The 14960-nt window shown below is 34.7% G+C and overlaps 1 protein-coding gene across 1 annotated transcript; it reads left to right on the top strand.

Moving 5' to 3' along the window:
* Positions 1 to 10505: 10505 nt before the first annotated feature.
* On the top strand, positions 10506 to 14099 carry LOC108824235 (probable copper-transporting ATPase HMA5). Its single transcript, XM_018597608.2, has 4 exons — positions 10506 to 12453; positions 12559 to 12681; positions 12800 to 13279; positions 13459 to 14099. The coding sequence occupies exons 1-4, from the start codon at positions 10558 to 10560 to the stop codon at positions 13879 to 13881; spliced, it is 2922 nt and encodes a 973-aa protein (XP_018453110.1). The 5' UTR covers positions 10506 to 10557; the 3' UTR covers positions 13882 to 14099.
* Positions 14100 to 14960: the final 861 nt, after the last annotated feature.

Below are 14960 nucleotides of genomic sequence, written 5' to 3'. Positions count from 1 at the left end.
TTTTGAAAATGTGAGACGGCTTACTAAATATGGAATCTGAAACAAGGTCTCCAGAACGTGAGGTGCAGCTTCTAATTGCATTATATGATTTGATCCAGTACATATCTCCGAATCCAGTGCGATGAAAAGATAGACGTTAAAAGAAAAAGAAATCTCACTAAAGCAATTGGTCCTTCCTTTTTTTGTTGGTATTAAAAGATGGTCTTAGAAAGGCAACTACTTTAAAAATAGGATAAACAAAATTCAGAAAAGCAATTGGCACATCCTATTTTGTTGGTATTGAAGTGGTCTTAAAAAGAAACTAGATTGAAAAAAACAATTGTGATTGTAATTAGAAATGAAAGGTGCATGCTTTATTTCATTTCTAATACTTTATTATTTAAGAAATCACCACGTTAAATTAATTTAAAATTATACTTAATGAACTGAAATTATTACGTCTAGTTATCTTTATTAATATTAATTTTCTCTCTATTTAATAACAAAATATAAAATAAGATATATACATATTAAAACGTACAAGTGAATTATAAATATAACTTAACAAATTAAAATTAGCATGTCTAATTCTTTTAAACCCGTGTAAGTGGGCTAGTGGTAAGGACGATGTCCGGCTGAGGGCTAGCGTAGTGCTATGATGCTCAATAATCCGGCTTCGAATCCCTGCGGCTGCAAACAATTACACGGGCCACCGGGACCTTGACATTCCACTCCGGGGATGGTAGTGGGCTTGCCCACTCGAACTACCATTTTTTTTATGTCTAATTCTTTTATTGTTAATCTATATTTATTTATTTTTTCAGCAACATACACAGATTCAATTAAACTTTGCAAACCAAATTTGTAGTTCCGTATCCATATTAACAATAAAAGACGGTTTTTTCATGGCACTATATGCAAGAATGTATGTCTTTGCATTATGCGTTTGGGGTACATAAATAAAATCTGAGTGATTGAAACTTTCTTTCAGAATCATGTATCTTTCAAGTAACTTGCAAAGGTAGTACATTCTTCTAACTCTAAAATTATCTTCACCAATTGAAAATAATTTGTTGAAAATGTGACGTGCAACTGTCTTAAATTTCTCATAACATTGCATTGCCCCAGATGATCGCTTCTATTTATATATATATATATATATATATATATATATATATATATATATATTTTAATGTTTAACAAAATCTAGTTATTCATGTTTTTGATTAATATACAATATATGCTTCAAATTCAATCACATACAAAAGTACCTAAAATAGAATTACAACTATATTTGTACGACTAAACAAAAAAATACACACTTTTATAATTATAACCCTGAGAAATCTTTTAAATAAAATAAATTCTTGTATTAGAAGACTTCTCAAAAAATTCACTCATGTAATTAATTTTAAATTAACTTATAAGAAAATTTTAAAAATTATTTTGATGAAAAAAATAAATTGAAATCAAGTAAATATAAAAATTATAAGTCATGTGAATTTAAATTTTATAAAATTGAATTGTTTTCTATATAGATGAGTGAATATATATTGTAAATCATGATTGTCGATTGGTTAAGGTATGGTAATATATGTTTAAGTAATGTTGGTATTTTTAGAGTTAGATTTTATTTTTGTAAATTAAAATTTGACAAATAAAGTTTTAGTTTTGTATATATTAAACATTTTGTGATTTGGTTGTCTAAAGTACCACAAGTTAAGTACCACTTTTCAAAAATATTTTCAATCGAAAATATATTAACATTTGGGTTTAAAATTTATTGATTATTGTTTAGGGTTCATAAGCTCAGCCTTAGTCTCACCATCAGTACTCACCATTTGATCCTTTTGTGGTAGGATAGGAGAGAGATCTAAAGGAGTCATGGGCTTAAAACCATACACAATCTCAAAAGGTGAAAGCTTAGTAGCTGAATGAGGAACTCTATTATAAGCAAATTCAATGAAAGGTAAACAATCAAGCCAATTCCTCAAGTTCTTACCAACCGTGGCTCTCAAGAGAGTGGATAGAGTGCGGTTAACAACCTCAGTTTGTCCATCAGTTTGAGGATGGCAAGTGGTAGAGAACAATAGCTTGGTACCTAACTTCCTCCAAATGTGGCTCAAGAACTTTGTGTCCCTGTCAGAAACAATAGTTCTAGGAATACCATGAAGCTTAACCACTTCCTTAAAGAATAAATCAGCAGTTTGAGTAGCATCATTAGTCTTATTGCAAGGAATAAAATGAGCCATCTTAGAAAACATGTCCACCACAACAAAGATGGAGTCCTTGTTCCTGATCTTTGGCAATCCTAGAACAAAGTCCATAGAAATATCTACCCAAGGTAGGTCAGGAATAGGTAAAGGAATGTAAAGACCATGAGGATGTAACCTGGATTTAGCTTTGAGACAAACAATGCATCTTGCGCATAGCTTCTCAACATCTCTTCTCAAGTGTGGCCAATAGAAGTGTTCTGCCACTATACTCAAGGTTTTGTCACGTCCAAAGTGTCCCATAAGTCCACCACCATGTGCTTCTCTCAAGATCAAGTCTCGCATGGAACCTTGTGGAATACACAACCTCTTATCTTTAAATAGAAACTCATCATGCTGATAGAAAGATCCAAATGCGGCTTGCTTGCATTGCTTGTAGATGTCTCCAAAGTCTGGATCTTCTTGGTACTGCTCTTTGATGTGCTCAAACCCCATTACTTTGGCTTCCATCAAAGATATAAGCGCATGCCTTCTTGATAAAGCATCAGCTACAATGTTCTCCCTTCCTTTCTTGTACTTGATGATATAAGGAAAAGATTCCACAAACTCTAGCCACCTTGCGTGCCTCTTCTTCAAGGTAGTTTGTCCTCTCAAGTACTTGAGTGTCTCGTGGTCAGTGTGGATCACAAACTCCTTAGAGAGTAGATAGTGCTGCCAAGTCTCCAATGACCTCACTAGTGCATATAACTCCTTATCATAGGTAGGATAGTTGAGTGTAGCTCCATGTAACTTCTCACTGAAGAATGCTACTGGCTTTCCCTCTTGAGTTAACACTGCTCCAATACCTGTTCCTGATGCATCACATTCAATCTCAAAAGTTTTGCTAAAATCAGGTAAAACTAAAACAGGAGCATTAGTTAAACTATCTTTGAGGTTTTGAAAGGCCTCATCCTGTTCACTTCCCCATTTGAAACCCACATCTTTCTTGATTACTGAAGTTAATGGGGCGGCTATGGTGCTGAAGTCTCGGACAAATCTTCTATAGAAGCTTGCTAGTCCATGGAAACTCCTCACATGGCCTATTGTAGTTGGCGTGGGCCACTCTTGCACTGCTTTGATCTTTTCTTCATCCACCTTTAGACCCTGTGAACTAACAACAAAGCCTAGGAAAACTAGTTGATCAGTGCAAAAAGTACATTTCTTGAGGTTAGCATAAAGATGCTCTTGGCGCAAGGTTTCTAAAACCTTTTCAAGATGGATAAGATGATCTTCTAAGCTGTTGCTATAGACTAAGATATCATCAAAGTATACAACTACAAACTTACAGATGTACTCCCTTAGAACATGGTTCATGAGGCGCATGAAAGTGCTTGGAGCATTGGTAAGACCAAATGGCATGACTAGCCATTCATAAAGACCTCTCTTGGTTTTGAAAGCAGTCTTCCACTCATCTCCTTCTTTCATTATTACTTGGTGATAACCACTCTTCAAATCTATCTTTGAGAAGATAGTGGCACCACTGAGTTCATCTAGCATGTCATCTAACCGTGGGATTGGATGCCTATACTTGATGGTGATGTTGTTTATGGCTCGGCAATCAACACACATCCTCCAAGTCCCATCTTTCTTTGGCACTAGAAGAACTGGAACTGCACAAGGACTTAGGCTTTCTCTTATGTATCCCTTGTCCATCAAGTCTTGCACTTGTCTCTCCAATTCTTTGGCTTCCTCCGGACTGACTCTATAGGCTGGTCGGTTTGGCAATGGAGCTCCAGGTACTAAGTCAATCTGGTGTTCTATCCCTCTTATTGGTGGTAAACCAGCAGGAATATCTTCTGGAAAAAGGTCAGGGAACTTCTCAAGTAGTTGCACAATTTCTGGTGGAAGTTCTTGATCTTTATAATCTGTCAAAACACATTCCTTAAAGATCATTAGTAGCACCTGTGTTTTGTTCTCTAAAGATTTTAAAACTTTAGATGGACTAATATAAAGATTAGTCTTACTTACCTTGTTTCCTTTGCTCATATCCTTTTGCAAGTCAAAGACTTGTTGTGGAGTTAAAGGAGCTAGGTTGTGCTTGCGGTTGTTGTGAGTGAAACTATAGTAGTTGGTGCGTCCATTGTGTATGGTCTCCTTGTCAAATTGCCAAGGCCTGCCAAGCAAAAGATGACCAGCTTGCATAGGAACCACATCACAAATTACCTTATCAGCATATCGGCCTATGCTGAAAGAGACTTCCACTTGTTCACCAATCTTTAGCTCGGTTTCATCATTTAACCACTTCAATCTATAAGGTCTTGGATGTGTGGTTGTCTTGAGACCTAGCTTATCAACCAAATACTTGCTAGCAACATTAGTACATGAACCACCATCAATGATCAAGCTACATACCTTAGATTCAATGGTGCATCTTGTATGAAAGATGTTCTCCCTTTGAATAGTTTCTGGTTCGAACATTGCACTAAGTACTCTTCTTGTCACAAGTATCTCTCCCTCATCTGGATAATCAGTGATCTCCTCATCAGTAGCATCCGATTCTGCTTCCTCTTCTTGAGTCTCATATCCCCCATCTTCTCTAAGGATCATGACTCTTTGATTAGGGCAATCCCTTGCATAATGTCCCTTACCTTGGCACTTGTAGCAAGTGATGTCTCGGTTTCTAGGTGCACTAGGCTTGCTTTGTTCAGCCTTGTTGCCCTTAGATGCATCAGTAGTGGAGTTCCTCTTGAACCGGCTCTCAACCTCAATGGACTTGCCCTTGTCATTTCTTTGAGCTGGTGGAGTCCAAGTGTTCTTACTCCTACTTGTAGCTGCGGTTTTGCGCTTGATGTGTTGCTCTGCTTGGATAGCAAAGTGGATTAGATCATGGAAGTGCTCATAGTTCTGTCCCTCCACCTTTCTTGTTATCCTATCTTGGAGTCCATCCAAGAATTGTGCCATCAAGGTTTCCTCAGAATCTTGAACTTCTAAGCGGTTCCTCATAGCATCAAACTCTTCATAGTACTCCTCAACTGACTTGGAACCTTGAGTGAGCTTTCTGAACCTCTTTTGCAAGTCACGGTAGTAGTAACTTGGCACATATCTCCTCCTCAGCATGGCTCTCATGTCATCCCAAAGAGCAATGGGTGCACGCCTTAGCCTTCTCCTCTCGGATAGCTCTCGATCCCACCATGTCAAGGCGGTTTCAGTGAGCTGAGCAGCAGCTAGAGAGATCTTCCTTAGCTCGGAGTAGTGGTAATAGTCAAATATGTACTCCATGCGTGTCTCCCAATCAATGTAGGCGTCAGGGTTAACCTTTCCAGCAAAGGTTGGTGGCGTGAGCTTCAAGTCCTTGCCTCCTTGCCATTGATCATGCTCTTGATCATGACCTCTTCCTCGGTTTCTTCCTCTATCTCTAGCATTTCTTCTAGGAGGGGGCCTCTGTTCTTCTTCTTCTAGACTCGGCATGTCACTATCCGAATCATCCTCAGCTTGGGGATTGTTTTGTTGTTGCTGTTGTGGTTGTTGCTGGCCTTGAGGATTGTTGTTTGCTCCTTGAGCCGGATGGTTGGCTTGAGCTTGTTGTCCTTGCTCTAGGCGAGTCATCCTTTCACTGATGGATTGCATTGCAACTAGGAGTTGAGCCATAGTAGTTGCGGTATCAGCTGAAGTTGAGCTAGTGTCTCCCATGTCTTAACCTGAAAAGAATCTCAAGATCAAGTGAAAGATATCAAAGAAACAAGTTCAAAGAATACAATTTGCAAAGATGATACTACTATTGCAAATGAAACAATTGAAACTCGGCAATGATATAAAACAAATGAAAGATGGACCAACAATGTGATATGAATGCAACAATATGATTCAAATATGGAAAGAACAATGATATGAAACGAAATCCTTTTTTTTTATAAAATATGAAATACGAATGTATAAATAAAATAAGAAAACCTTTTATATATTTTTTTTTGAAACTTTTCGACAAGAAACAAACAATTTCTAAAAAGGGAAACTAAATGCTGGATGATATTATGATTGATGCACAAACAACTATAATAGGAAAGAGCAATGCTATCAATCGAAAAACACAAATCTCTTTGGGTTTTCAAATCAAAAGCGGATCAAACAACAACAAACTCGACTTCTTTCTTTTTCTTTTCGGCTTATAAACTAGAGAAACTTCAAGAACAACAATGGTGAAACACAAGAACTAAAGCAAAAATAAAATTTTATGGGTTTTTCTTTAATAAAACTAAATGATCTATCTAAAGAGAAAAGAAACAACCTGATTTGGAGCGTTTAAGCTCTGATACCAAAATGATATAGGCACCAGGGGAGCCTTCTCAAGCTAGTGGGATAGAAGAGTGAATCCAAGAACTGTTTTGATGAGATATGGTTTGAGATGGAAGGATCTAGTGTTGATGATGAGTAGATGGATGGATCCGGTTGAATGGAGACTAGGAAACCACAATGGAGGATGGGATTCACCACTTGGTCGTATAACCAACTTGATGGATCTATGGGTGAGAGATGGCATGTAGATGGATGATGGATTCAAGTGGTTTATTCGTATAAACAACCCCACAAGAACAAAGTAATGGATGGATGGAGTGGAGATGATTGATTCACACAATCAAGATGGATCGAAGTGAAACCACAAACTCTATGAATGGGAGTTTGATAAATCACAATATTGCTTTCAAGATTGCTTCTCACAAACTCTCAAAAGACTTGTATTTGCTAGGGGCAAACTGACTCATATATTTTATAAATGTTGAAGATACATGACTGCTTATAGGGGCTTATATACTCGCCAATGCAGTTGTGCCCTTCTAGGGGTCTTGAAGCAAAAACAATACATAGACTCGATCTTAGACTTAAGAAAGCATAGGCTAAACAAGGCCTGACTCAACGAAATGAAATAAAAGAAATAAATGGAACAAGACCCTGCAAGATAAACCATAGGATATAAATTATAATGTAAATGGACTTACCTTACTTACCTTGATGCGGATGAGGTTTGAAAAGAAAGTAGCCGTTGGAGAGGAGCCTTATTTGATCTTGTGAAGTGATGTCGTTTGAAGGCTTACTCTTCTCTTCCCAATGCTCACCGTTTCACTTAGGCGTGATGACAGATAAGGAAACCATTCCTTTGTGAGGAAGAATGGACCATATGTTATCATCATCCTTTGGACCAACTTGTATAACATAAACTTCATCTTTATTAGCTTCTCCTCCGGTTATAGTGAATTGATCCATGCGGTTTGTGATGGCTTCTAGCTTGGTGTTGATGTTGCTCTTGATGAGAAGAACTTCTATGGCTTTGTTAAAGCTGGCAGCAACACCTCTAGTTCCTGATCTTGTTCTTGGAGCTTGTCTAAGTGTGAGAATGTTGATATCTGGTTCTATGTCCTCATCAGAAAAGAAATTAAAATTTTCAATGAAATTTGAACGTGAATTAAAAGACTTCTTAAAAAACAATCTTATATTCTAATTTTTTAATCGATAAAACTGAAAACTAAAACTAAATTAACAAATTTAATTAAAAGTTATTATTTATATGTATGACATAGGAAACCACATAGTAGGTGATTTAGAATTTGGCAGCTTATGCAAAGTCTTTTTATCTTCATTAATTGCTAATTTGTATTTGTAATTACACTATTAAGTTTAATTTTCATAATATTTTATATTTAATAATAATAAAATGTATTTACAAATTTTTTTATTTATGTAAATTAGTAAAATATGATCGTTATTTTTTCCTGCTTAGGTATATTTATAAAATTATACATTTAAATTAATTACCATCTACTTCTCTCTTTATGTGTATTTATAAATATGAAAATTCGCTTCGTTTGAAAAATATGGAATAATAACGAAAATTCGCTTCGTTTGAAAAACTATTTTTTTTAATGTCACAATCATTAATACATGAAAATCATTTATAATTTATTGACTTATTTGAAACTATCTAGTTAAAACATAAATATTATAATTAGAATGATATTTCATCCTACTTAAGTGAATATATAGTCATTAATCTGCAATAATGATAATTTATGTGTACAACTTTAAATTAGGAAAACATAATATATATTTACCATATAAATATAACGCCAATATATTGTGTGCATATATTTAACTCACATGCACAGAAGAATCGGGTGTGCATAAATGGTACCGAAATTAATATGAAACTAGATCTTGATCCGCCCAACCGGGCGGGTATTTATTTTATGTTTTTAGTTTTTTATTTATAAATGATACATTTGTAATATTTAAACATAAATTTAGATTGAAAATTAACATTTGTAGTTATAATAAAAATTAAAAGTTTAAAAAAATATTTTGATATAAATTTTAAATTCCTAATTAAAATAACATAGAGATGGGTCATAATTTTTTCCAATTCCAAAATCTTAGCATTCTTAATAACAAATAAAATAATTTATAAATACATAAAATATATAAACATATTTGAAATTAAAATAAATTTGTTAAAAAAAAATCTTACGCCATTTTTGTTTATTTCTATAGTTTTATCCGTGGCCGTATAAATATTTGCTTTCACTTCAATTTTTTTCTTTGTTCTAATGATAATATATACATATATATATATATATGTGTGTGTGTGTGTGTGTGTAAATTAATATGTATTACATAATTGTTGGTATAACATTTTAAAACAAAAGTTTTATATATTACTTTAAATAATTATATTATGTGATTTTAATTGTCTATTATATCACAGTGTATCATATAAAATCTAATATTTATAACTAATTGGACTTATATTATAAAAGTGTTATACTAACAATTTATAAATAAAATATTTTATATTTTATCTATATGATATATAAATTGATTTTGATGTGTGATTTTTATTTTATTATTTTTATTAATAAATATTGAAAACTATGAAATGTTAACAAAAATATATTAGGAAATTTGTTTTGGTTAAGATTCATTCTATTAAAAAATCTATTATTTAAATTAGGAAAAGACATTAAATACTTAAATCTATCATTTAAATAAGGAAAAGACAAAATTCTCTACTATCTTTGTTACCAAACAAAATTTAATTTTTTTAAAGAATATTATCCATGTTACCAAAAAAAAGCTTAAAGTACTTCTACTTTAATAAGATAGATATTGTAATTTTAAATTTAGATATAAAAGAAATGGTCAAATAATTTATTGGCAACGGTCCATACAATTTTTCTAGGAAATTTAGATATTTATTAGAAGGGCTGAGAAGAGCTGTGACGATGATACCTCGGCATAGTACAAAATGTTACAACTTAAATAATGCTCCTCAAATAATATATAGAGGATTGCATAAACACATTCATTTGCATTTTTATATCTTTAACTATTAAAAAGGTTTGTCAAAATTTCATTTAAATTTTTTTAAAAAAATTTTTGAAACAAAGGAAAAAAAAACAAAAACAAAATATAAAAATCAAAATTCCGACAAACTTTTAATAGTTAACGATATAAAATAATTTAAAATTCAAATGAATATGTTATGCAATAGATATTTTATATATATTTAGATAGTATATTCTCATATTGATGAATGCATATTCTATTCTTTTTATCATTATTTTGTTGTCTTTCAGACAATGTGTTATTTTCATGTTTCTTGTAAATTTTATTTGAAATTCCAACTTATTTGAATAGTCTCTTTATACTCTTTATTTTTGTTTCTCTTATCAACATTGTTATCTAAATATCTTTTTTGATAGAATTCGTTTGAGATAATCTTTAACTTTATATATTTATGTTGATTTTCTTCATTAAATTTTGGCGTAAGCGTGGATCCTATAAATTGTATTGGTTGAATGGATTAGAAAACTTTTGAAAAGTCACCATGTAGTTAACTTTGTTGTGGAAGACCATAACTTTTGAGAAGTCACCATGTAGTTGGCTTTGTTGTGAAGGACCATAACTTTTGAAAGAAGGCACCATATAGCCTCAACTATGAAAGTTCTATATGTAAAGTCAATAGTCCCAATTTTGAAAATTCTATGTGTTCAAAATTCAGATAACTTTGATTCTTTTAAAGTCTTGCATTCTTTACGATATATTTTGTTTTATTAAGTAATTTTATGTTAATTTTCCAAAAGCTAGTATACAAATTATGTTAGTTCTTTATTTTTTTCTTTTTTTCTTTTTCATTTTGTACTGATTTCCATTATATCTTGAAAGAAATAATATTATTTTTGGCAACTTTCACATTTTTTAAAAATAATAAATAAGATGGTGACATTTTTGGTTTTGTTACCAACGCTTGCTTACCTTGTTTATAAATAGAACGAGGAGAGTAACAGAAGCTGCATCAAAATATATTCATAAAACCCTTCTCATAGTGACGAACCAAATGGCGATCACATCCATGGGGGAAGAAACGTACAGTACACGTCATCCTTTGCTGCAAAAAAACAAGTTCGGCGGCGGATGCAGATCATCGTCAGAAGAGGAGGCCACTTCCAGGGCAGTGTTCCGCGTCGTCGGGATGACTTGTGCTGCTTGCGCTGGACCTGTCGAGGAGGCTATTAAGCAGCTTCAGGGGATTCATGAAGCCATCATTGACGTGCTGAACAATCAAGCTCAGGTCCTTTTCAACCCTAGCTTTATCAACGTGGAGAAAATTCGTGAGACTATTGAAGGTGCTGGACTCGAGGCATCACTGATAGAAAACGAGGCTAATGAGACGTCCATACAAGTATGCCGTATAAGAATAAACGGTATGACTTGTACCTCATGTTCTTCAACCATAGAACGAGTTCTGCGAGAAACTAACGGTGTAGAAAGAGCCCATGTTTCCTTAGCACTTGAAGAAGCCGAAGTTCATTATGATCGGAGACTAGTTGGCCATGAAAAGCTACTTGACGAGGTAGAGAGCGCTGGGTTTGAAGCACTACTCATAAGCACAGGCGAGGACTTGAGCAAGATTGATTTAAAGATTGTTGGTGAGTGTGTTGATGAATCCATCAAAACATTACTTGAAGCTCTTCCTGGGGTTCAAAGTGTTGAGTTCCATCAGGGAACAGACAAGATCATTTCCGTGTTGTACAAGCATGATGTTACAGGGCCAAGGAACTTCGTTAGGGTCTTTGGTCAGACCAAACTCAAAGCGACAATATTCTCTGTGGGAGAGGAAGGAAGAGAGTCTCAGAGGCAAGGGGAGATTAATCAGTACTATAAGTCGTTTATTTGGAGTCTGGTTTGCACGGTGCCAGTGTTCTTGACAGCCATGGTGTTTATGTACATCCCTTGGATTAATCATTTGCTGATGTTCAAGGTCATCAATATGCTCAACACCGGAGAGATCATAAGGTGTGCTTTCGCTACTCCTGTCCAGTTTTTCATAGGTTGGAAGTTTTATTATGGCTCTTACAAAGCCTTACGCCGTGGATCGGCTAACATGGATGTCTTGATTGCTCTGGGAACAAACGCTGCCTACTTCTACTCATTGTATTCAGTCTTGAGAGCTGCAACCTCTCATGATTTCAAGGGGGAAGATTTCTTTGAAACTAGTTCCATGCTCATCACTTTCATCTTGCTAGGCAAGTATCTGGAGGTTATGGCTAAAGGGAAAACTTCTGATGCAATCTCAAAGCTTATGAACTTAACACCGGATACGGCGATATTGTTGAGTTTGGACAGTGAAGGAAAGGTGACTGGCGAAGAAGAGATTGATGGTCGGTTGATACAGAAGAACGATGTTATCAAGGTCCTTCCTGGTGTCAAAGTAGCTTCAGATGGTTATGTCATATGGGGGAAAAGTCATGTGGATGAGAGCATGATGACTGGAGAGGCAAAGCTAGTGGCGAAGAGAAAGGGTGATGCAGTTATAGGAGGCACTTTGAACGCAAACGGAGTGTTGCACGTTAAGGTTACAAGGGTTGGTTCAGAGAGTGCACTTGCGCAGATTGTTCGGCTTGTTGAGTCTGCTCAGCTAGCCAAGGCTCCAGTACAGAAGTTGGCTGATAAGATCTCCAGATTCTTTGTTCCTGTGGTGATCTCCATCTCACTCTCAACTTGGCTTGCGTGGTTCTTTGCTGGTAAGCTCCACTGGTACTCTGAATCTTGGATACCTGCTTCTATGGATAGCTTTGAACTAGCTCTTCAGTTTGGGATATCAGTCATGGTCGTAGCCTGCCCATGTGCTCTTGGGCTGGCTACTCCAACTGCTGTTATGGTTGGTACTGGGGTTGGTGCATCCCAAGGTGTGTTAATAAAGGGTGGTCAAGCCCTTGAAAGGGCACACATGGTTAGTGCTTAATAACTTGTTAAGCTTGTAGACGTCTTTCTCTTGATTTGAAAACATATTTTTTTCTTGAAACAAAGGCACCTAACGGTTTCAGTGTCGGTGTAGGTGAACTGCATTGTCTTTGACAAGACAGGAACTCTCACAATGGGGAAACCCGTGGTTGTTAAAACCAAATTGCTAAAAAACATGACACTAGGAGAGTTCTATGAACTTGTTGCCGCAACTGAGGTAGTTTCTTGTAACCATTGAACACACATGCCTGAGTTCCTTAAATTTATTAAGCTAAAATCAATTAGTCATCTTGGGTCAAAAAAAAAAACAATGTGTATCACAATTCTTTTGCCAGGTAAACAGTGAGCATCCTCTAGCAAAGGCCATCGTCAACCATGCCAAGAAATTCAGAGATGATGAAGAGAACCCTGCATGGCCGCAAGTCCATGATTTCTTGTCTATCACTGGAAACGGAGTAAAAGCGACCGTTAAGGGAAGAGAGATTATGGTTGGAAACAAGAACCTTATGTCTGAACACGGAGTTAATATTCCAAAGGATGCTGAAGAGATGCTAGCAGAAGCTGAAAAGATGGCTCAGACAGGGATTCTTGTCTCTGTCAACAGAGAACTAACAGGAGTCTTGGCTGTCTCGGATCCTCTAAAACCAAGTGCTCGAGCAGTCATATCCATTTTAAAATCCATGAATATCGTAAGCATCATGGTGACTGGTGACAACTGGGGAACTGCAAACTCCATTGCTCGTGAAGTTGGTATTGACTTTGTTATGGCAGAAGCCAAACCCAAACAGAAAGCAGAGAAAGTGAAGGAGCTACAGGTACATAAGCTACATACCTAATCTGACATTTTGGAAAATGATATGTGAGTTAGAAAGGATATTAATTAGTATATAGAAGATATTGACCATTCTCTTTATTACCTATTAGTTTTAAGTTGGAAGTCAGTTTAACTTAACATTTATGTTTGGTATGTTTGCTCAACATTCATGTTTTGCAGGAAGGGGGTCATGTTGTGGCGATGGTGGGTGATGGAATCAATGATGCCCCAGCCCTTGTGGCAGCTGACGTTGGGATGGCTATCGGTGCAGGGACCGATATAGCCATAGAAGCTGCTGACATAGTTCTGATGAAGAGCAATCTAGAAGACGTGATCACAGCCATTGATCTTTCAAGGAAAACCTTTTCAAGAATCCGTCTCAACTATGTATGGGCTCTCGGGTATAACCTCATTGGGATACCCATTGCTGCTGGAGTGCTTTTCCCATGGACTCATCTCAGGTTGCCTCCTTGGTTTGCTGGTGCTGCAATGGCGGCTTCTTCTGTTAGTGTTGTATGTTCCTCCCTCTTGTTGAAGAACTACAAGCGGCCTAAGATGCTCGATAATCTGGAGATCTCTGAGGTTCTGGTTGAGCGAGTTTAGAAGATCAAAACTAACCAATCACTGGAAAACTTCGACCCAACAAAACTTTTATAATTTTATTTGTTATTGGTCTGTAGCTAAGGAAAACAAGATAAGAAATACCTGTAGTAGAACATATCAAGTTTCTAGCAGTCTTAATATTGGAAAATTGCCACTAAAACCATTTTCAAGATATCATTTGTCTAAATTGTGTTGTTCTTGATTTTAGAGAAAACAAAGTTTTTACTGTTTTGGTAAGCATATGCTATTTTGTAGTTTTGACAAAATATATTTTGTGATTTTACGTTAAAACAAAAAATTTGCGATTTTAAATAAAAGAAGTAAATACACTTTTAAACTGACCAAAACTATTTTTCTGGTGAAAATTGAAAATGTAAGATTTAGATAGATGAAAAAGTAACTGACATTTAGTTTACTAATATTTGTATATATGTTGGATTTGATTTAAAATATAAGCCAAATTGGTTTATATATTTTATTTTAAATTGGTTATATTTTTTTGTTGAACTGGTGATTAAACGTATTGGAAGATAATTTGCAAAATACTCTATTTAGGATTTGATATTTGAAAAAATATATTGTCTTTAATGTTTTTGAAAACTACACTTTCTTTAATGTGAATATATTTTTGGGCAATTCTCCTAAATAAACATTTTCTATGTTTTTGTCACAAAATAGCAAACAAAGAAGAAAATAACCAAAATGTTTCATTTAAGAAGGCAAAAGACTTTTATGTCCTAGATATATAAATAAAAATAAAAATAATAAAAAATAAAAAATAAATTATTATTTTTAAATAGTTTCAGAGATTATATGTTTTCAGTTCGAAATTTTTTTATAAACTTTTTTTGGGAATTTGTTTTTGGAAATTGTTTTTCAAATTTTCTTTTATAATTCAAAAATACTTTTTAAAACTATTTTTCAAATTTTTAGTATTTATTTTTTATTTATAAAATTTTAAATTTTAATCCCAAAATTCTACCTCTTAACTCTAAGCCCTAAGGTTTGAATTAGTTAACCATATGGGTACAAGTGTAAATTAATCTCTTTAATAAAATATTTTGGTCATTTTTTTCCTT

This window comes from Raphanus sativus, chromosome 9 (genome assembly GCF_000801105.2).
Source record: "Raphanus sativus cultivar WK10039 chromosome 9, ASM80110v3, whole genome shotgun sequence".
Taxonomy (NCBI): Eukaryota; Viridiplantae; Streptophyta; class Magnoliopsida; order Brassicales; family Brassicaceae; genus Raphanus; species Raphanus sativus.
Note: the sequence above shows the minus strand (reverse complement) of the source record. Positions and strands in the feature narration are given on the sequence as shown.